The following is a 24,052-nucleotide window of genomic DNA, read 5'->3' on the forward strand; positions in this document are numbered from 1 at the left end:
TCTTACATTTCTGAGAAAATCATTGTAGCTTATAAATGTTCAAACCTGATAAATTTTTTGTTAGATGATCTCGTAATCAAATCAACAAACAAATATTGAGATTTGATTCACCAATCTCCGTAATTCCATTCACTTTTCATTACTTACCGTGAAAGGAAAAATATTGGTTTTGTTGAAAAAAGGTTTTTCCTAATCTTAATGAATACTTATACTCTTATAGTCTGTTTGTCACGACAAACTCCCGCAATGTTCCTGGAAGTGGCTTCATAAAAATATCAAAAATTGACACGCCCTTGCATTTAAATTATGAGCATGGAAATTAGCAGTTGCCAGTTTGTTATGTTTGAACGTATGCTTCTATAGAAAAATTCAAAAATTCAATATCTGACTGGATTAAAGAACTTTTACATTCGAATGATGCGAATAGAAAATTGGCATGCCCTATTATTCTTTAACGTAAGCTTAGGACGGCAATGTCGAAATTTTAAAAATTCGAAGCACTTTGACACAGTTTATACGACTTTGATAATAAGCATTACATAAATTACTATAAAACGAATAAAATAATGCAATAGCATACAATTTTGTTGATAAGGATGAAACTGTTGAATTAAAAAAAATCGTGTTAACGACAAAAGATTTTCAGCATACTCGATGGTACTCTCAGTAATAGAATGAGTTAGCAAGGTGATAAAAAGTGCCGTGAAAAACATCAAATGATGACCACTGATCCGTGGTTTTTCTTTATTATCCAATGAATTGTTAATTTGCTTAATGAGTGAGCTAATAAAATAAAAAAAAAAATGCAGGACAAAATAACCGTCAGTTATTTATAATAAATCAGAATAATCGATCACGTCCTCGATAGTGACCGAATTTCGACGATCATTAGATAATAGCTGTATCATTATACGAACATTGACGTCAACATCATTCTCATAAAAAAACCTAATAAATACTTGAAAGTTATTTCGTTTTCTATATCGATATACCAGTCTGAAATTGCCGTTTAGAATCAATTTATCATATTGTTCGACGCATATATTACGCACATCTAATCACAGCATTCGATCAACATAATCAAACTCTTGGCTCCAGATCTAACTTAAAATTTACTGGTACCTATTTCGGAATTCGAGCAAGTTCTGAACGGTGTAAAAAATAACTTCATTCGCCTTTACCGTTCGTCTTTGCCTTGTATGATTTTCTTTGAATAAAATAATTGCAGATTCCGAACCTCTGATTCTTAATTTGAATTCCAAATGAAATCGCTTCATACAAAAGCATGCTCACTATTATATAATGAACAAACGAATCAAACGAGACAATTTACAGACATTGAAAACGTTCATCGGTTTTCCATTCAGGAGCTGATAAGCAGCCTTGAAAAAATACGGAGAAGTTTTGGAGCTAACAACTGGTCTGATGCAGCGGAAACAATTTGATATTCGTTGTACTCAGCATTCACCTTCTGGGATAAATTTGCCAATTCTTATGCTGTATCAAAAGGTTTACAGTTAGGCCAATAAATATTTCAATGAGGGCGTACCTTACGTACACAGTATCTTGTAATTAGAAACTGTCCGTAAACTATGCAGCCCCCCTAATTTTTTCATTAGATTTTTTCTCCAAATAATTTCATCAATCATAAAATATCGTGAATGATATATAATATATAAAATATATATAAACATCACTGTCTGCATTTTCGGAATAAGGGTGAAATATTGTTTAACGAATGACGACAATATTTCACACTAGAAAAATGCTCTAACATCGACAGAAGACTGACGTAGCGAATTTTTAACTGCACTTTTAACTCAATGATGAACTTGACAACTTTTAATTTTTGTCCCGTGTGATTAACAAGAATCAATTACCTATGATTTTGTTGATGATAATGGTTGGTTGAAAAAAAATCAATTACCAATACTGTGTTGTGATTTAAGCCTATATTTAGAGGGTTATGAAAAGAATTTGATCGAATGTCAGTGTTGTTGTTGTTACGAATAAAGACTACAAGAGTAAACAATAGAAGAAATTGAATTACATTTCTTTCTCATGAGCGTAAATTTCAATTACAGTGGTAAAAAGTAATTTAATGTTTTCGATTGGTCATTTTAAAATTAGCTTGTGATCAATTTCATTTCAATCGCCCTATAAACATTTTATTTATGGACGTATTTTTTCTGAAGTTAGACGTAACAAAAGTGATCGGTAATCAGCGTATTTTTTTAATGAAAATTTCCACAACACGGCAGATCACACGTGTTATCAGAACACTAGCATAGATGTTACGTATTTATAGACAGTTTGAAAACACTTACGAGAGAAATTTTCTGACTTTATCCCCCAGTTAAGACTCCATAATAATGTTTGCGCCCTCCCACTCCCCTTTATGGATGACCCCTTGCTTGTAGAAATATCGCATTTTTTCAGCATGAGGTTTCTCATCAATTTCACCAACACCTGTGTTTGGAAAGATAGTGAAAGATTTGGATTGTTGACGTAGGATCCGCGAACTAGTGATGACAGACTATAGATAGTGGAGAAGCGGGACGATAATTACGATCGATGATATTCATTTGACAATAAATGAGATACTTTATTGATCCGATGTATAGCGATACCATCTGTATCGTGAGAGATCAAACAGACAACTGAGGTTGAAATAGGCGAGAGAATACACAGATGATACCCAGATATGATTTTGAAACAGTAAACAATACATGAAATACACAGATGATCTGTTCCGAGGTGCGACACCGGCAAGCGACTAGATTTGAGGTAGAGACGAAAGGGTAAATATTGCACGGAAGCCTGAGTACATAATATATGTGAGGACGATTTTAAATAGCGAGTGAAATGAGACAGTAATGAGCGCGATTCGATACTTTGATTCAAACTATCGAGTTCGCTACTTTGCCGAAACAACCTATGCTTGGAAAGTTCTATTATCGAAGCTTGTGGAGTGTGTAATGAATAATAATAATAGTATAATAGTGTAATAGCGATAGGATTGGTATAATAGTATGTTTTGTCGTGGATTTTGTGGCCGTTTGTAATTTAAATAAAATAAGGTTGTCGTCGATGTAAGGCCAATGGAATATATTTGATATTTCCGACATTTCGGCTGGGCTGCCTGCCAACCATCTTCAGAGCTAATCGAGAAAACCATTTTACAAAATTAATGTTTTTCCCTAAATTGTTTGTTATAACTCTGTATAATATTTAAATGTTTAAATTGAATGTAACACTACTATTTTATAGACGAACAATCAGTTATTTGACTGATTGTCATCTCACGTCTCTCAATTTAGATTATATATTAATATTTGGTTTATGTTGCAAAAATATTACATTAAATACTAAAATTGTTATAAAACTAAGCTAAATTCAAACAAGGTAACTCAATGAATAGCAGATTGATTACAATAGTTATTAACAGATTACTAACTTTAAAACGATATTCTACAGGCCTAGGTGTTGTTGGTTCCGACATTTGGGAGGAAGTGATTGTTCACCAGGTGACAACTGATACTCGCTCGCTTCGGCTCATGCTGCAAAACTTCACACTCATTAGAAATCGCCCACTTTCGGCAATAGTAAAACAATACGCTATTCTTCAGGTGTTAACTCGTGGTACTTGAGGGCGTTTTTTCAGTGTTTACCGAGGTCGTGTGCGTGAAATAACGAAAAGATAAGCATTGCGGCATTGTGACGTCGCTCGAGGTTCATATAACTCGTTTACTCACCCTCGCTTTTCTCAATGCTGGTAATTTATTTACGGCTCAGTGATGTCGCGCACTCGTCGGACGTCTATTTTGAACCGGTTCTGTCATATTTTTTTCCATTTGAGGAAGCAAACTTTCTGAAGTACATCACATCTGTCGTTAACGTTTCGAGCCGAGTGTAAGCCTTCTTCATACGAACATGTATATTTCAATTGTTAAAAAAACTAAGAGAATTAATATCGCATGTCCTAAACATGCATCGTGGATTGGCAATGATACTTATTGTACGACATCGTCGTTAAATGTTAATGTACACATAGATCCAAAAATATTTTCAAATTCAAATTTTCGACACAATGAGAAACAGAATAACCTGCAAAACTAAATAAAAGATGCGACGCTAATCGGCTTCGGAATCACGTGTAGAATTTAATACATAACGTCACTAGAAGGAATGATTACCTTAATCTTTCGATCTTTTCAATATCTACAAAGTCATCCATATCATGCAAGTGTTACGGATGCGTTATCAAACTTCCTTCGAAATCCTGATCTCCCACTTTTACGTGTCTTGTTGAATTATTAAGATGCCAAAAATTTGACGATGCAGAAAACCATGGGTGGACGAACAGCGACTAGGAGAAAAGAGGGGTCAAAAGCAATCCGAGATGTCATTACGAGCATAACATAGAGTGTCGACTTGACTTAAAGTTAAATCAAGCAGTTAGACTTAATCCTTTCATGCATACATTTTTCCTTACATGCGATTCACTCGAAAATTGCATACATGGGTGTTTGGAGTCACTGATTAAGAATCTGATCTCGAAATTTGAAAATTCAAAATGGCTGATCAAATATGGCCGATAAACAAAACTACGAAGCGAAAAATTTTTTAAAAAATTCTGCTAAATTTTTCGGTGTGTATTAGGTTTGTGTAAAAATTGGTATTTGACATGGTGGATCAGCTGCAAATGCTTTTTTTTCGTGAAAAAATACGAATATTGACAATTTGTTTATGTGCTATTTATGTGTGCTATTTTTGCAATAAATGAATTTTGTATTTTGTTCTGATTCGGAATTTTTCAGGGACCATATAGAACCAACAAACGCGGCAGTTTTTACTACAAAAGTAGTTTAATACAGAATAAGCCGCAAAAAAAGGTGGGAGACGCTGGACGTCCCAGTGCGAATTAAAGAGATGAGGTAAAGTTTGGTTGGCGATTAAGATGTAGGTTTATACCACTTGTGCTATTCGACATCTTGTCTTAATTTCGATGAGGGTTCAAATCTTCGTATCCCTTCTGAGGAGAGCCCACACTCGAGTCTAAACGGTAACGACAGGTGTGGTGTTTTCGTTTGACCATTATTTCCAATAACCAGTTCCTACTAGTAGTAAGCTGACGTTGACAGTTGCAGAAGAAAGTAGGATTCGGCGATATCGTAGTTATTGTTTTCTATAAAACTATACCAAAGACCTGCTTGGGATCGCACGACGAATAGCAGTGTTTTGAAGTATTACAATTTTTTAATTCTCTTTTGATAACCATATTTACTGTAATTGCTGATAATCAATAGAATGAAACGAGTTTCAGACCGGCTCGTGCAGGTAACTAATTTATTAAGGTTTTTTAAAGACAACAATTAACACGTTCGAACTCAAGTTGAAGCTCTTTTCACTACTTGAGAGCGCCAACAAACACTCCATTACTGAATGACATTCTTCCATCCAAACACTTTACATACCACAAATATCAAGGCGGTAAGAGATTCGTAACTTTGGCAACAATATAAAATCGCGCTGCCCGGGGTGAATTTCGCAGGTCTGGATTGCCTCAACCTCATTTATAAGTGCCCGTTAACCGCGCCCCCGTTATAGAAATTTCGTTACTCCAGCAGCACATTGCAGGCTCTACAAGCTGGGAGATTGACAACGAGCAGTTTCGGGGTTTGGATGAGGTATAGCCAAGGATTCCAAAGATACACGCCGCATTCAAGCAGCCGTATATAATTAGAGTGAAATAGTACGTTGTAGAAGCTTTCTGTAGGACGACAAGATAAACGATCATGTACGATGCTAGGGCGTACAGGATGTACGCTAAGTAACTATGTTGGCAAAATTTTTCATCAATTTATGAATTGCTTCAGAATTTATTTCTGCGATTGATCTGATTTCCTTCATGAGTACACATGGCAGGGATAAAGAAAAGAAAAAGATAGTTCAAAACTTGCCAAGAAACGTTCCCAACTGTCGATATCAAAATTTGATAAAAAACTGTAGTTGTAAAAGTCTAAAATATGATAGACGTACATTTTTGTACCTGCAGAATTTTCGTTTTATTGTCTCCCACGTCTTTAAGATGATACAACACCATCAGTTGAAGCCGATCTGATCAATGGTACGAGGAATCAAACAATCTTAAATGTAGGTAAAAGCTGTTCAATACCATCATTTTCATCAAAACACGTCTTCACATTTTTCTAAATAAATATCTATTTATTCGATGCAACCATGTATCCTTGATTTCTGATGCGTGTGTTAGTGAAGTAGGCGTCTACTGGACTCTTGAAACCAATTAATGGTGGGGAGTGGACAGAGGAGCACCTTCGGTTCATAGTACGCGAGAATATTCAAATTAGTGCTCCATGCATGCGCATTTCTCACGGGCACAGGTCATTGTTGTACGTCGCACGGTATTTTTCAAGGAGATGCTGCTATCAATTGTTACGTTGAAAAATCACGCGAAAATTCGTATCACGATGGATGTGTTCGTTGACATAACCTCACGCTCAAGGTTTCAAAGTAAGTAATGCAAGATATTGTATATTATATTTAAGTCGAAATGAGTTCATTTAAGGGAAGAATTCAGCGAAATTTTCGTCAAAAATGACCAAAAAATTGATTTTCGGTTTTTTATGGAAAAACGTTTTTCATCCGTCCCCCAACTGGGAAAAATTTGACATTGCTAAAATACTTTATCGTAAACCGATAAAGAAATTTTTGAACTTTTGACTATCATAATGGAGCCGCTTTTGAAATTTTTGAAAATCCGACTTTGGATTCGCGATCAGTGATTCAAAAAACGTTTAAGTACCAATTTTCGCCAAAGTCCGCTGATCCTTTCCATTATTTTTGGAAAATAAAAAAGTGCGAAGTTAACGGCTGCCTGTGCGCCGTCATCGGTCGGTAAGATTGCGGATAACTCTCGTACAAGTTATTTTGATATATACTCTAACCATTTGGGTTTAAAAATTTATACAGTTTAGTCGTTATTCCCCGCGAATGTGTTTGCTATGCTACTTTTTGGAACGATAGATTTGACGAGCTGTCACAAAGTTTTCTTGTGGTTTGAATTACTCCGAAGTAAATTTTGAAGAGATCTGTCTCTCAAAATGAATCCAATCAGGACTCGCTCGTCGTCAAATGCTACAAGTGCAGTTATAAAATAGGTGAAAATTACACGAGCCCACGAACCAATGACACTTCGACAAGGCCACCCTTCGAAATAGACAGGCGAGTAGTTGACGGAATCATCGGAGTTGGACTAGGGCACTCAGGACGGAAAAATTCTGTATCGTAATGGGTATGAAAGGCACTAGTGTAAGTAGCTTCAAATTTCATGTGCACCAATTTACTGCGGGGACTGAGAAGTTAGAAGCGAGAGTTTTCGAGAAAGTTAGAAAAACTGTTAGAAGAGCGCATGAAGTAATAGATCCTTCGATGAAGAGTGGGGTAGTACTTAACGTTGTAGTATCTTACGACGGTACGTGGCACAAACGAGGCCTTACATCGTTATATGGCGTAAGAATAGTCATCGACATCCTTACTGGACTGGCCATAGATAACCAGGTACTCTGAAAATACTGCCAGGTGTGTGTCGTTGTCGCAGCCCAACTAGATGCTACTTAGAACGCTCTATGCTCAAAAGGCAAAGATATCAGTGAAGTCTGAAAAGGTGGCAGATAATGCAAAAAAGATGAACCAGCAACGAGATGCCAGACGGAAGCATAAGGCTGAATGGAAAGGAACAACTGAGTCTAAGAAAGCCAGACGAACAGTGATAATTAAAAATAACCGCTGCGGAGAAGGCTAAAACAGAAGCAGTTCAAGGGACATGGTATGGTGCCGGGGAATTCTAACGGTTTCTGCACGGGACTAATTTGCAAGCAGTCAGCTCCCAAGTTAAATTCAGGTGCGCTATTGTATAGTAGACTCCAGTGGGGGAAGATAAATATTAGTCGATCGTTTTCATTTACTCAATATATTATTGAAATATTTGTCTAGCCCTAATAATTATTCCACAATAAAATAATTGGGTTTTTCTTTGCCTTTATGTCCCGGAGCGAGTTCATTGATAATTAAATGATTCTGGAGGAAGACGCGGCGTAAGAATAGGGTTGACCTCAGAACAGACACGGAGAAGCCGATTGGATACAAACTGAAACCGAGGAATGGAATTGAAGATCAATCAAAACAGTGATAGGCACTGACGAGCGATACATGATTTATCATTATTATTACTCACATTCTGAGATGAATTTTGAATTCAATTTAATTAATGGCATGAAAAAAGAAAAATCCGACTATCGAATTTTTTAACTTTTGACCCAATTTTTTATGGCCCAAATCAACGTTAAATTCAACTAAGTCAAAGTGTTTTATCTCTACAGTAAATAACTCATTGTCTGCATACTTTATATTTGCTTCCTAGAAGGTCATGAATCTGAATTTATGTAAATCGCGTTTATCTCAGAATTGTGTTTTCAGGTATTCAAAATATTACGTGCGCATAGGTTTCGTCCAATCATTTTGCCCTTTGGCAGATATATTCTTAGGCATATTATCTTGAAATTGCTGCTGTGAATTTTAGCTCCGGTGAATATAACTCACTTCACAGCCTATAATATACCAAAAATTGTAGCGAAAAAACTTCAAACTGTTAAAGTAATAGTTTTAATACCCTGCAATAATTTTTAGTCTATATTATTAAATGTATCCACAAAACATTTCTACCTTCTAGGATGAAACCTAATGGGCAAGGGATGTTTCGAAGAAATCTTAGAAAAAAATGCATAACTTTGGAATTACTTAACCTATTGAGCTGAATTTTGGATCAGATTCAAGTTTGAGGGTTGTAAATAAATGATTCAAGTTTCAATGAAATTGATCTAAAGATACGGTACTTTTTTTTCACCGAAGTTTCCTCTTAAGAAACGCAATAGCAAAAAGTGATTGAAAAATACGGCACGCGATCTTGACTTGGTGAAAAGATTTAAAAACTATTCATTGCCATCTAAGTCGAAACAGATTTATTAATCCGCATACAATATAGTTGTCGATTGGAAGCGTCAACTCGATACTAAAATGACTTCAAAATCAATATTGATGGCATTTTACAACGAGTTGGGCAAAGCATGGACGCTACCCACCATTTATTCTATGATGAAGATACCGCTGAAAATCAAAGAACAAATTGCCATTGCCAATTATCTGACAATAAAGATTTCGTGAAAAAACAGTCATCTCGATTCTTAAGTAAAGGTGCTTTGATCCGAAGAAATCGTAAGAATTTTGGCTGAGGCTTCAGGTAACGATACACAAGGTGAAGCAATTGAAACGCCGAGAATGGGATGAGCTTAGTTGATAAATTAGGTCGTATCCCTCAGCCGATCTAGAGCGAGTCGATTAAAACTCCGAGAATGGAAGGAGCTCAGTTATATTGATTAAAGTAAGGTTTGAAGTCTACATACAGGTATTCAGTGGTGATGAGAAATAAAGTCACGATATGGCAACAAGAATTGTATTAGTAATAAATGGTACTTTGTATTATAGTAAACAGTATTTAAATTGCTCTCCTTTTTTATTGACACATACTGACTAACCTATTCAACTATGCTAGGTCTGTGAGTGAACATGACTTTCATATGCCATGACGAACCTAATTGTTGAAATTTCGTGCTGTCATCTTTCCTTTCTTGCCATATCTTCATTATTGTTTCTCATTCATAGTGGGTACACACTTCGAACCGTACTTTGATATTAACACAACTAAGCTCTTCCTGTTCTCGGAGTTTCAATTGACTCACTCCAGATTGGCTGAGGGGTACGGCCCAATTCATAAAATAAGCTCCTCCCATTCTCGACTTTGCAATTGCCTCACCCTGTATTTACTCATGAAAGTGATTTTTAGAATACATTCTAGTAACAGTATTGATGTACATTTGTTATCACAGAAGAATTTGCCAGAATAGTGAAACTACATGTAAACTTGCATCCAAAAGATATACCGAGGAATCAAATAGTGTGAAATTGCTAAAAAGGCAATTGCACGTCGTAAGTCATTGGGATACATAAGTTTTTGAATATACCAAAACAAATTGCGGTTTATTTGAATCTAAATAACTTGCAAACCTACGCAAAGCAATCTTTTGCAGAATTTCTTCTACATTGTTTATCGACAGCGGGCCAAATATCAGAACCTTGAACGTCAAGGTGCGTGGAAGTCAAGCACTGATGCAGAAGATTTTTTTCAAAAATTCATCAAAAACTGGCAACATGATATCGTTATAAAAACATTTTGCCTCAGTCAAGTCTGCCTAATATAATACCAATGATCCAGCGCAAGAACATAAAAAAATTTAGACTGTTACCCCCGGAAAAATAATGTTAGGTAAGCAACAAAGTATTCACTCATAAATCTAGTTTGAAGAAACATCACCAAAACATCAAAGTAATTGTTCATTTATTATGAATGAAAATTTCAAATAACAGAATCGACAAGTCGTTATTTCAATACTTTTCCAGCAATTTTTTTCTTCTTGCATAATATTGTAGTCGCGCTTTTTTTTTTTTCAATAGTGGTTTTGTTATAGGTCGGTGCTTCAACCCAGAAGAGACCCTTCTTTTGCTTTTTCCCCCCCTTGAATTCCAGCATCTCGTGGAAATCATTTTAGAATGAAAGCTTGAAAAGCATGGTATTATTATCGAAAGTATAGTGCGCACCGTAGAGGAGGGAAGATTCAATGATGCGCTCGATGTTTTCAGTACTTGTCAATAAGCTCACTACAAAAGTCTTGCTTTTCCTCTATAGTACACAATGTACTATTTTTTCAGTTTAAAAATTGATGAATAAGATTTCTCGGAAGGTGGTAGAGAAAGTGCGGGTAGCTCTGGACAGCGGATATCCTTGGACACTTAAAGTCCGAAATGCTTGAAATATAAACGTAAACAAATCGACACTTGTCAACGTGTTCGTAGTGCGCAGACACAAATTAGAGTTTATAATGGCATGACCGCTGACCGGGTAAAATGTATTTGTGAAGTTCGTCACCGCCGAGAATTGTCATGCGCGCTCATTTAACTTCAACGGTTTTTATATAAAAATCGTAAGTATTACTAATCAACTTATTAATTGCATTATGGGATGTTACATGTACTTTACGTTTATAACATTGTATATTAGATCACGTTTAAAATTTGATCGTTATTAATAAAAATATGGGATAGAGGTTATCGGGTAGCCCCGGACGCAAGTCTGTCGGGTTCCCTCCGACAGTCTGTATGTTTTAGAATGACAGATATCGCTCAGGAATCGGTGTCTTTTGTTACAGAAAATGATATCACCCAGCTTTCCACCAGCCGTATCACACCACCTACTTCTGAAACACCCAGTTAATCCAGTATAGCCGATTTTTTAAGCAATTATCTTTCTGATGTGCCAGCAAAGCCTCTTAAAATACGGTCCCGAAAACCGCAAAGAAGTTAGATATTAACATCTTCTTCGTACAAGAATGATTTTGAAACGAAAATCACAGTCACCGAAGGTAAACTACCGAAAACGAAAGAAAAAAAAAAAAAAAGAAAAAAAAAACGAATCGAAACAAACTAAAAAACGTCAAAACAATCTCAAACCTGCTCCCTTGAAGATCGTCATGAAGCTACGGAAGGCATCACGTGTGGAGAGGATTGGATTCAAAGTCGAAAATGCAGCGATTGGGTTCACAAAGCCTGTGTCAAAATTAAATCGTCCAATATCTATTGGTATTTTAACGTTGGCGAAACCAAAGAACGGTCTAATCGCCATTAAAATGTGTGTCCGGGGCTTTTATGCCCCGTTTATTCCATTGCCCCAAATTAAAGGGTAACGATTTTCTATTATTCTTATTTACACAATTGAGCAAAGTATCTATTATTTTGTTCAAGTCATTAAAACGATACTGAAGTTAATAAATGATGTAATATTGAACATGGAAACCTGTTATTCATACGTTTTGGTATTTTTCATTCACGTGTCCGGGTCTACCCGCATTTCCCCTGAAGTAAAAATTTAACCGGAAACATTAATTAACTCCTGAGTCCGATAACACTGTTATTTACACTTTCTCGACATTGATTAGGGAATTTTGAACTGACACATAAACTAAAGCTTCAGATTGCTCATTGTTTTTAAACATTTGACATTCTCAACTGCAGAAAGATTGTTCCGTACTGAGAACACATAGAATGATGATACTTGATTCAGCCTGGTTTTTTATCACGTAAATGAGGGGTCGAGAATGTAAGCGGTGCAATTCATTAAGGACTAAGTGTAGTAGCAACAGTGATTTTAACTATTGCTACGACATAGATCGAAGCAGAGTAATACAGTTTTCCCGGTATCACAATTGCTAGTAATCTCAAAAGCAAATTCTTTTGTCCTGAAAAATTAGCTCATACTAACTTACACTACTTGCGTTCTCTACCCTTCAACTGATTATGCTAGAACCAGTATCACGAATTCCGGATTGTGCAGAAATACTTTTTTTTATCAGAAATTTCAAGTTATCTCTGTCAAACTCCTTTAGCAATTGATTCAGGTACAGAATTGGACGAGGGTTATGGAACCGAATGACGCGTGCCAGCAGTATTGATGTTACTTTCTTCACAATGAAATTAATAGCGGAAAATTCCATGAGGTAGAGAGAAAGTTCTCATCAAAGTTTTGCATAGGGTTTTGCTATTCATTTCTATGAGGTATTTAGTCCTGAAAAGATACTGTCAAGGACTGAACTAAAGTCACGCATTTCGTAGATCTTTATTTTTCACTGCTTTTTTCATTCGATTTTCTATTTTGACGAGAAAAATTCCTGCTATCGAATATAGCAGGCATTCAATTTTCGTTGGTACCAATCCTAAAGTGCCTCTGTAGAAATTCAAAATTACAAAAATTTGTACGGAAAAAAACATTGGGGCTTGTCTAACGTATACGTTTTCACATAATTCAACTTCTGGTAATCTTGAGAGGACCGGTATACCACCTAGTAACTTCGACAACTACATCAGATATCGATGAATGTTATAATATCATTTGTAAAACTTTATTCTAAAAACTACGGTCAAGTCAGTCAATCAAATAAAATTGAAGACTTTTAGCCACTGATTTAACCAACTCACCTGAGGTATGCTGAGAATGAAGGAAACCACCCAGGTCAATAGCACGAGCCGGCTGCAACGCTGAGCAGTATTGAGGCTCTTCATGGGGTACCTAACAGCGACGAACCTATCGACGCCGATCAACACGAGTACAAAGGTGCTAAGATACAGGCTCCACATCTGTAGGAACTTGAATATCTTGCACGCAGCATTACCCCAGATCCAGGCGACGGTGTAGCTCCAAAGCGCCTCGCCGGCGATGCAGAAAACAGTAACCAATAGGTCAGCCACTGACAGGTGCAGAATTAGGGTGTAAATGGCGGTGCAGCTCTGCCTTTTCCGCCGATTCTTTGTTATCGAGTAAATTGTTGCGGCATTCGCGAGCAGACTGAGCGCCGCCATTACAGAGAGCACCACCGCCTTCACGTAGGCGCTATATGTCAACTGAGGAGCATGTTCGAGGCAGTTGACGTTGTTCATCGAACCAACGACGCCAAATGCGTTAAAATCCGTCACATTCACCCAGCCATGCTGGTAGTTCTCGACAGTTCCGTTTCCGAAATTATCGCAAGGCGGCAGCATGGTGCTGGATTTATTTGCGCTGATGAAATGGGAGGGTATTAGCTTCAATACCTCTTTCGATAGATTTTCACCGTAGTTTCGGCCATTCATGTCTCGCTCTTTCTCTCACAGCCTTTAGGTCTTCACCTTTTGCGATTTTTTTTCTTACCCCTATGCTCTTGGCTGCTGTAACAGTGGGCTTATGTTACTGTTAATTTTTGGAAGTGATTATATGCAAAGATGTTCATTTCTCATTTCACTGACGATTTTTTGCTTTTAAATAGAGGAGAGGATGACGCATCTCCAACCGTCTTCGCATATTCTCTGTAAAGGTCGTTACCAAAATATTTTTTATGATAAATGGGTGTCGAAATGACTCGTAGCAAGATATTGAGAGTAGTATAGAATCAAATTGCTTAAGCTCAGAAAGAAATTCTCGACGCCTTTTTTTAATTTGATAGCGTCACTCGCAGCACGTGATCCTAGCAAATTGGCACCGATAAATATTGGCTATCTAATCAGTCGTCGATTGGATGTTGTTGAGTAGATACTTGGGACGCTAGAAATATTTTATTACTCACAGTTCATCTGCGACATTAACGTTTACACGAAACACGCATTCACTTCACTTTCTACTGTAACTACAAGTTGATCAGCTACCTCTTCCAATTAATTGGATTGAGCTGCAAGGCGTCGTTCTTGTCGTTGAGTCTACTACTACCGCTAAACTGGTTTTTTACTAGTTTCGAGGCTGTCAAACGGGTCCGACACACCGGTTCATTTTATTATCGAACGAAATAGACGGCGAGGCATATTTGTTTCGAGGTAATCTGCATAGTTGGATGCAAAATTGAAGTAAATCGATTTGAAAAAAATCTAAATTTCACTAAAAAATAGCAACGAATGCCACCTGGTCACTTCTGATTGGAAACTTGATCGCTTTACATAGAAACTGTAGAATGTGTCCGATTAAATAAAGTAAAATTTAATTTTCGTTCAACAGTCGGAAAGGTTCAGAGAACTGCACGTCTCTCCAAAGACTAAACGCGCCTGGAACTCAACCGGAGGTAGAGGCAGAAAGAACCCTTTGAGCTCATCTAGTATCCAGTTGACCACACAGTTTTTCTGGCTGCATTTACTTGAAATTACTTTTAATCCAACGTCCCTCGAACTTTTTCTTTTCTTTTTTATCTCCGTCGGCTGCTACCCGTAGCGACCGCAACAAGTGGATAATATAGGTTTGAATGACGCTTGCAGAAAAGAGATCAGGGCACCTTTGCTGCAGTAGCGATAATCGTTTCTCTTTCTATATGGAATTATGCAATAAGCTGACAATAGAATAATACTGGGTAGTAAGAATGGCATTCAAAGATGCTTAATACGCTGATCTAGCGTTTTGACATAAGTCGGAAGGGACCAGACATCAGAAATAAGTATAATTACGCATAACGCGATTTCAAGGTGGACGTGGGTAGTTCACTCGCGATATAATTGGTTCACTTTTATTTTACATTCTGCTGCGGTTGCCGAGGAGTGTAAAAAGCGTTAATGTCTTTATCGAGCGCAAATGGATAGCAGTGCATAAAAGTCTTCGAATGCTTAATAAATTATTGCAGACAATGTTTTGTTAAGTCAAACTTGATTAGATTCACACCAAACTTCCAGCACTGCTTGCACCACGCAGTCTGAAGTAATGCAAAACTTTTCTACTGCGTGTCAATTGACGTCTATATGGCACCGACTCCGATGAAATTTGTACCACGGTCTTCTCATGAAGTAAAGGCTTCGGACTTCCTTAGTAATTCGAAGAGTTTTGAAATGAGAATTCGTGTAGCCGAGTATGCCAGACGCACTTGGAACGTGTATCACTGACGCAGATTTTTTATAAACTTGTTTATAAAGTTTTTTGGGAATTTGGTAAAATACCATGAAACAAGAACAGTTTCAGTCTCTGGTTTCTATACTTCTTTTTCTTTCTTTGACGATTTTTTTTAAATCGGAGAATTCGTAGACTTTAACTTTATAATATTTGTTCTGGTTGTCTAATTTGCGTAAAAAGAAATTTTTATTGTTATTTTGGAACCAATCTTCAAACTGGTACGAACTAACTTTTAGAGTATTGTTTTACACTTCGATTGCAAAAATTGCAAAAAAAAACTCTCTCAACTAAAAGAGATTACTGGTTACTCTTAAACCGATGAATGCGGAACTCGAGAGGACGGGACAAACTCCGTGGGCTCACGGCTCAGTTCCACGCGCAGACTGACGCGGCGGCTGAAAGTTGAATCGCGGAGTAACGTCGAGCCCGACGTCCCGCCGAACTTACGGATCCAACCTAACCCGACCAAACCTAACCTGATTCAACCTTGCTCAACCTGAGCCTAACCCCAGCCTGACCTCAGCCAACTTTGATTTTCGCAGGTTCAAGCGCCACGCCGTGACGTACCGTGCTTTGACCAGGCGTGCGCACATCGGCCAAGTAGCGAATGTCACGGAGGGGGAGGAAGGGAAGAATCAACTAGGGCGAGGAAAGTATTCTTTAGACCATAATCAGAGATAGGATGCGTTTAAGGTGAAGTCAGATAAAGTGTAGCCCCAACATCTGATCCTAGATGTGCCGCAGAATGTGCAGCATTACATTTTTATTGAATTTTCTTACATTTTTCATTCTGTTGTCGGAGTGTATGTAACAGTTGTGCTTACCCTACACGTGCACCGCGTGTCATATTTTATAGAAATTCTCCGATGTTCGAAGAGTTCTCTATACCTTGCTCACTATAATGTTAGACGTACTGTTTTTTTTCACCCTCGATTTGAAACTGATCCGACAATACACAACTTTGAATTCATTTTATTCAATTTTAGTTGAGCAGACGATTTAAAATCTTCAGATGAAGCTTACAAGTACCAAAATGATTATGTTAACATTTTCCAATATACATGTTTAGTAAATGTGCGTGTTTCTCTACAATATCTATAGCGGTGATAACATGTTTTTTATAATTTTTATTATTAATTGTTGCGTTCGTGACCTTGTCGTTTTTTTTTTGAAGTGACGTCATTCGTCGAAGTAGATCAGATAGAACCGTTAATTTACTATAATAACGTTTCGGTCGGGCTGCGTGCCGACCATCTTCAGGTTAATTTTTGACAATAATTTGTTCACAGTAGTGCCATTACAAAGGAAGTGATAGTGTAGATAGTATTGATGATGTTATAAATTGTACCGTCTGATTCAGCCTTCGCGTCGTATAATAACGTACACTGAATGTTATAATAATGATTAGAATTTCTAATAAACTTAGTCAATCACTCGAAACTAATGCGTTAAGATTAGGATTGGGTGATCCTATTGCGGTCGTCAAATAATTAAATTACGAAGAAAAAAATATCTCTAAAATAGATACAAAATTAATAAACAAGAACAATGGGAGGATCCAGTCAGGTACTGGATACGTCATTGGTTGTCCACGTATAGTGAAGTTCTTATTGTTGTCAGCTTCTGGTTTCATTTGCGTATAGTACATTCCACCCTAACTCAGCCAGGATAAAACGCCACCATTCTTAATTTGGTTCAAATTGTTTTCGGTGATAATATCACCTTCTAGATTTCTGTTCCTTCAATGTTACTCCTTCATCAGAGTCTGAGTTATCAATATTTAGATATTTTATAGTGCCGCCTTCTTTGAAATCATCGAGAGTGGTAAAACTAGGAATAGGGTTTGAATGTAAGTATCCGATTTTTTTTTCTTGCGCAAAGATCTACGAAATCCCAAAAGTCTTGAAAATGGTCAAGTTCGTCTTGCATCGAGTTGGCATTATATTCCCAACATACATGCCTATATATGGGACGTTCCGCGACAACTCAACCAACAGCGCGCCCTCACCAGTTTTGATCTTATCCGAAAATTTTTATGTTATTGTCCCAACTCGAAAACAGTACTCTGAATTTTTTTGGATTTTTTTATATTAAAGCTGTTTTACATATGATTTTTGGTAATCAAAATGTCTGGCTGTAATTTCAAAATCTAAAAAAATTCTAAAAAATTTGTAAGTGAACTAGCTCTTACTTTCCATTTTTGAAAATTTATCCTCCGAAAATAATAAAAACGGAACGCTGACCCACTTTGGGTCTAAGATTTTTTCAAATATTTCAATTACGGCCAAAGCCAATTTGGTTTTCAAAAATCATTAGTAAAACAAATTTACTCCGGAGTTGGGACAATTGCATAAGGATTTTTGGACAAAATCAGAAATAGTGAGAGTCAAGCGTTGGTTGAGTTAGCGTGGAATGCCCCATGCAAAGTTTCAGAAACTTTTACCGCAATAATTCCTTTCATGATTCATTGATCCGTAGAATGCATACACATGCTTTGCGCACATGTAGCACACTTAGTAATTTCGCTGTTCGTGCTGCGAGGTACAATCAACTGCGACCCCTTCTCTTTCACGTATATCATTCGCACCATCTGGCGCGTTTGGATTTTCCAAACTTCACTTAACTTGTACGTGGGCTGGTGTCTGAATGATTTTTTCGAAGGCCCCTAATATAATTCAATTAACTTTAGAGAGACTCCGTAGAATTACTTAGATTATAATTGTCACGCCAAGGTTGGGTCTTTTATAATCAACCTCCTTAAACATAAGTGAATTTTATTGGGGGCTATCGTTTTTTCAACGCTTTTTGCAGTATTACCAACACTGCATGCGCCTGATTTCACGAGAAGTCTTCTGGAGATCGGAATACGTAGGACAGGCAGACAAGTGGATAGCACGACGAGTAACAAGCATAGAATGCAGTGGAGAGTAACACGCGTAGAATGCAGTGGAATTAGCCTAATGCGGGCTGACCCCGGACGGGGTTGAGAGGTCAGTGAAACGAAGTTTAATTGCCATGCGAATTTAAATAATGGATATGTATTACATAGGCACGTAGGAGTTCGCACCGATGAGTCAATGCGACGAGAAATGTGCCAACGAGCGATTCACTTGTACTTCTTCAGATTTCTTCAAGCTGCGATCAAAGACCTACCACAGTCAATGGATATTTTAATCACCTCTTATACTGCAATTGTAGAAAATCTTTATTTCAGGTTTTACACCGATGTTTTTCACTCACACGAGCATATAGAACTAGTGTTTTAAATATTGTTTGAATCTTATTTCCGCGAAAAGATGTATCGATAGCGTAATTTATTTGAGCCTTGGGCATACCGTTCGCGATATTATATACACTGTGGCAATTTCAACGTCTGTCAGAAAAGAGCCGAGTACTTTTGTACCGGTAATTATTAAGGAAGAAAATTCACGTCAAGGTAAGAGGGACATAGAATTACTGAGAACCAGTTAAAAATAAAGTTACTTATGAATTTTACTTATTTTTTTGAGAATTCTGTCATATTAATTCTATGTGAATGAATACAATAAATAATACAATAAAAGTAAATGAAAATAAGATTTAAAAAAACATACCCGACTATTCATCGGTAGTCCAGATTAACAAGCAGCCTTTTCGACTCACGATAAACCTGCACGCCGTCTGCTATCGAAAATCCAATGCATGTTTTTTTTTTTGCAACGAAATAAATAAACATAATGAATGTGCCACAAGGTGTGCCATTTCAAGTACTTTTTAGAGATCTCAAATTTAGCGCATAATTCATCAAATGAACAATGAAACTAATGAAATAGAAACAATCTATTGGTCTTCACAGTCCAAGTATTTTTTTTGAGAATCTTTCGTTTGTATCACAGGTCAGCGTCTTACTTGAAGATACAGCTTCGAAGTTAGTTACGTAAAGAATTAGTAAATGAACTTTATTTCTATACAGATTGCGGGAGACGTAAGAAATCGAACTTGTGAACAGTGACTAATGATTATAATTATTGGTGAATAAATATTGATTCTTCGGAGATCAGTGGCCCGACATTTTCTTATTCGGAACTTAACTTTTCACCCTCCAAGCTCATTTTTCTAGACTAAATACAGAATCATTTAGATGCCTGATATTCAATTTCTTACTGCAAACAATGCACCAATATGCTACTGAGAAGAATTGAAAGTTCAAAAATGGGCCAGCCTGTTTGTTCACATTCAAAATGGCAGGCACATACTCTATGGAATGGAATTTGCGAACGGCTGGTGTGTGTTATATCGTCGTAATCTTGACAGTCATGTTTTTAATTAAGACGGAATGGAAATCCTTAACGGAAGCTAGGTTGGATAACACTTCTATTTGGGTAACTAGGTACTTTATAATTTGACCCAATATCATAGAAGAATCTAAGAGTTTTTTTAAAAATTCGATTGATCCAACCATGATGCTTTCATATGTTATAGCCATAGCCATTTTTATGGAAAATACTGTAAATTAGAGCAAAATGATTAATGTGATGGTATAAAATGAATTGAACCGGAGAGGATACATCACGCAATGACAGTATGACATCAAATAGTGCACAAATTAGATATTGCATTGAATATGATAAAGTTTCTCGGTGTCGACGTCAAACGTTTGAAATAAAACAAACATCTTTCGTTTCCGCCCTAGTGAGAGGGGCCCTCCTCGGAACTACAATAATATTGACAGAAATAAAAAAAATATATGTATAAAAAAAAAAGAAAAAAACATAGACTATAATGCATCTTTTTACATCTGGAGCATAAATTTGTGGTCAGTAATTTGACATATTAAACGAAAAGACAAAATGTACTGTAAAAGAAGGAAGAATCAAAAAGGGGGGGGGGGGGGCAGAAACTTACATGAAATTACTCAGTAAATGGCATCAAGGCCAAATGTAGATTCAATCCCTCAAGAATTAGAAAAAAACCAATAGCTCGCCAAGTCGTCATTTGTGTTCGAAGAAAAACTTATTAATTATCATTGGCACCATCAAAAGAGCAAAAAAACTTACAAAAAGGGTAACCGGATATTAATTATTCATTTGTCTAGCTCCTTCGGAACCATTATAAAACGGAATCTGTAATTTGGAATGGAGACCGTTAGCCGAACAGGTGTTAAGCCGGCAAGACAAAGTGGAGAACGAAAAAGACCATAAATTGTGAACAATGAGATGACGACTCAATGAGTATAGAAGTACAGTCGGTAACTAGGCAAGAACCCTGGAGAGAAAGACGTCGTGGCACTGGTATCTATCCTAGGAAGTTAGCTACCTCCACCGCGGGAAGGAAAGAGAAACTCCCCATTTGTTCAAAATTAAACTGTGATTAACATCACTGAGGTTATTTGTGACATATCTTAAATTGACGGAATCGCGTTCCCCAACAATATTACACATATCTAATATCAATCTTTTCTCTAATTCTCACGCTGGAAGACGCTAACTTCTGTAGAATTAAAATTGTGATTATGTTCTATTCTACATTTTGTCAGGGTTGTTTGTTTTTCCGGATCGGAGAAAATATTACGTTTATGCTCATTGATTCTTGTCTTCAAATGTCTGCCAGTTTGCCCTGTATAACATTTGTTGCAATCAGTACAAGGAATTTTATTGACTAAATTAGAGCACTTCTCTAAGAGGATTCGATCTTTGGGTAAAATAAACAGCCCTGACAAATTGTTGGTATTCCTAAAAACATATTTAGCATTAAATTTTCTAAGAGCACAACCTATTTTTTGTGACATTCCTTTCACATACGGAAAAGTCATTAATAGCTTTGTTAGAATCTGAAGGATCATCATTGCTTATGGTTATGCCTACTTCTCCGTAAGTTTTGTCATTCAAATAAGCGACTCAATTTTTGATACAACGGTTGACAAGTTTTTCGGGGTAGTTGTTAAGAGCCAATACATGTTTAATGAGATAAATGTTTTTAGAATGGAATGAGTAGTCAGTCAACAGGATGCCCCTGTCCAACAAATTGTAAATGTTTGCAACCTTTTGATTGGTCGGATGATGTGACTCAAAATTCATATATCTCTACGGGACCACGTCGGTTTTTGATAACAATCTGTGATCAAGAATCCAGAGCGATTTATCACACATACGTCGAGAAGACTGATCCGATTGTTAGCCTCAACCTCAAAAGTAAATTGAAGCCTTTCATGGTACTGGTTGTAATCCGAAACCGTACAGTCAATTAGGCCAGAAGGGACGGTAAGAAGAATATCGTCGACGTATCTGTGATAAAAAGTTGTTTTGAACTTCAACGAATTTAGAGATCTTGTCTTTAAATCCTCCATAACCAAATCTGACAATATGGGGGACAGGGGTGATCCCATTAGGAAGCCAAATGTTTGTGAATAAGTAACATTCTTAAACGTGATGTTGATCCAAACGAGTTGATCCAAAGGAATTTGAGTATTGTTCTTAATTTGGTCACATTTTCTAGACACCGCATCAATTGCCAAATCTGTTGGCACATTGGTGAAAAGATAAGTGACATCAAGTGATACAAGAAGGTGATCATCTGGGATATTGAGATTTTGGATCTTATTTACAAACTCACAGCTGTCCTTCACGTTTGAGAATGGCTTGGAGCAGACATTGACAAAACATAGAATAGAACATAATCACAATTTTTATTTTACAGAAGTTAGCGTCTTCCACCGTAAGAATTAGAGAAAAGATTGATATTAGATATGTGTAATATTGTTGGGGAACGCGATTCCGTCAATTTAAGATATGTCACAGATAACCTCAGTGATGTTAATTACAGTTTAATTTTGAACAAATAGGGAGTTTCTCTTTCCTTCCCGCGGTGGAGGTAGCTAACTTCCTAGGATAGATACCAGTGCCACGACGTCTTTCTCTCCAGGGTTCTTGCCTAGTTACCGACTGTACTTCTATACTCATTGAGTCGTTATCTCATCGTTCACAATTTATGGTCTTTTTCGTTTTCCATTTTGTCTTGCCGGCTTAACACCTGTTCGGCTAATGGTCTCAATTCCAAATTACAGATTCCGTCTTATAATGGTTCCGAAGGAGCTAGACAAATGAATAATTAATATCCGGTTACCCTTTTTGTAAGTTTTTTTGCTCTTTTGATGGTGCCAATGACAATTAATAAGTTTTTCTTTGAACACAAATAACGACTCGGCGAGCTATTGGTTTTTTTCTAATTCTTGAGAGATTGAATCTACATTTGGCCTTGACGCCATTTACTGAGTAATTTCATGTAAGTTTCTGCCCCCCCCCCCTTTTTTTTGATTTTTCCTTCTTTGACAATACATTTCGTCTTTCCGTTTAATATGTCAAATTACTGACCACAAATTTATGCTCCAGATGTAAATAGATGCATTATGGTTTATATGTATTTTTCTTTTCTTTTCTTATACTAGGGGCTTCGCCCCTGCGCGCTTCGCGCGCCAACCCCATCTCGGCGCTACGCGCCTCGGGCACTCGGCGCTGCGCGCCTCGTTGTTCGGCGCTTCGCGCCTCACTATTTCCTTACGCATTGTCTAGTAGACAGGCGAATTCCTTCATGTTGATTTAATGACAGGTCCTGCACTTGCTGTCCACTTCAATTCCTTCTGTGCTTACTTTTCTTTTTTTCATCAATCTAAGCTTCCATTCGTTGGTTGAAAATTGGTGTTCCTTCTCTATTGATATCTGTCTATCTCCTTGACTTGCTGAATTATTTTTGCTACCGCTCTGCCCGTTATTCTCCAAAATCACCTTCTTTATATTTTTTTTTCTCTGTATTTATGTTGCTGTTCACTCCGTAAAACACCTCTTTTTCTTGTGGTCAACATCTATCATGGTCGTCCTCTTGCCTGGTTATAGGAATATTTGTTTATTATTATTCTCTGCCTTATTTGGTTCTTCGCACTTGAAATTTTATTTTCCTTTTTCCTTTGTGATACTTCCGACCATCCACCATCTTCATCGCCTTGTCTGCTGGTTGAAACTCCTCCTTTCTGTTCGTTGTTTGAAAAGCCAGTATGATATTTTTTGTTCGCTTCCCTATATTTTCGCTGCTGTTCCCGTCGTCTAATTTTTCGCTCTTCTATGTACATCACATTGGTTGGTCGTCCTCTCGATTTATTTTCCGAATCAATCATCGCAATCGATTCTTCTAATTCTTCGACACCCTTCGTTGAATTATTTTTACTGCCGCTCTGCCGGTTATTCTCCAAAATCACCTTCTTTATATTATTTTTTTCTCTATATTTGCGTTGATGTTCATTCCGCAAAACACCTCTTTCTCTTGTGGTCAACATCGATCCTGGTCGTCCTCTTTCCTGGTTATACGAATATTTGGTGGATATTATTCTATGGCTTATTTGGTTCTTCGCACTTACAATTTTATTTTCCTCTTTCTTTTGTGATACTTCCGACCATCCACCATCTTCATCGCCTTGTCTGCTGCTTGAAACTCCTCCTT

At 37.0% G+C, this 24,052-nt stretch overlaps 1 protein-coding gene across 1 annotated transcript in view; it reads right to left on the reverse strand.

Annotated features, from left to right (window-relative positions):
- Positions 1–15,947, reverse strand: part of LOC107225243 (gonadotropin-releasing hormone receptor) — a 193,400-nt gene extending 177,453 nt beyond the window's left edge. The window contains exon 1 of the mRNA XM_046731065.1: positions 13,165–15,947. Coding sequence (XP_046587021.1) covers positions 13,165–13,815 — 651 coding nt within the window. The 5' untranslated portion in view covers positions 13,816–15,947. The remainder of the gene's footprint in view (positions 1–13,164) is intronic.
- Positions 15,948–24,052: the final 8,105 nt, after the last annotated feature.

Source organism: Neodiprion lecontei, chromosome 2, assembly GCF_021901455.1.
Source record: "Neodiprion lecontei isolate iyNeoLeco1 chromosome 2, iyNeoLeco1.1, whole genome shotgun sequence".
In the NCBI taxonomy this organism is placed as follows: domain Eukaryota; kingdom Metazoa; phylum Arthropoda; class Insecta; order Hymenoptera; family Diprionidae; genus Neodiprion; species Neodiprion lecontei.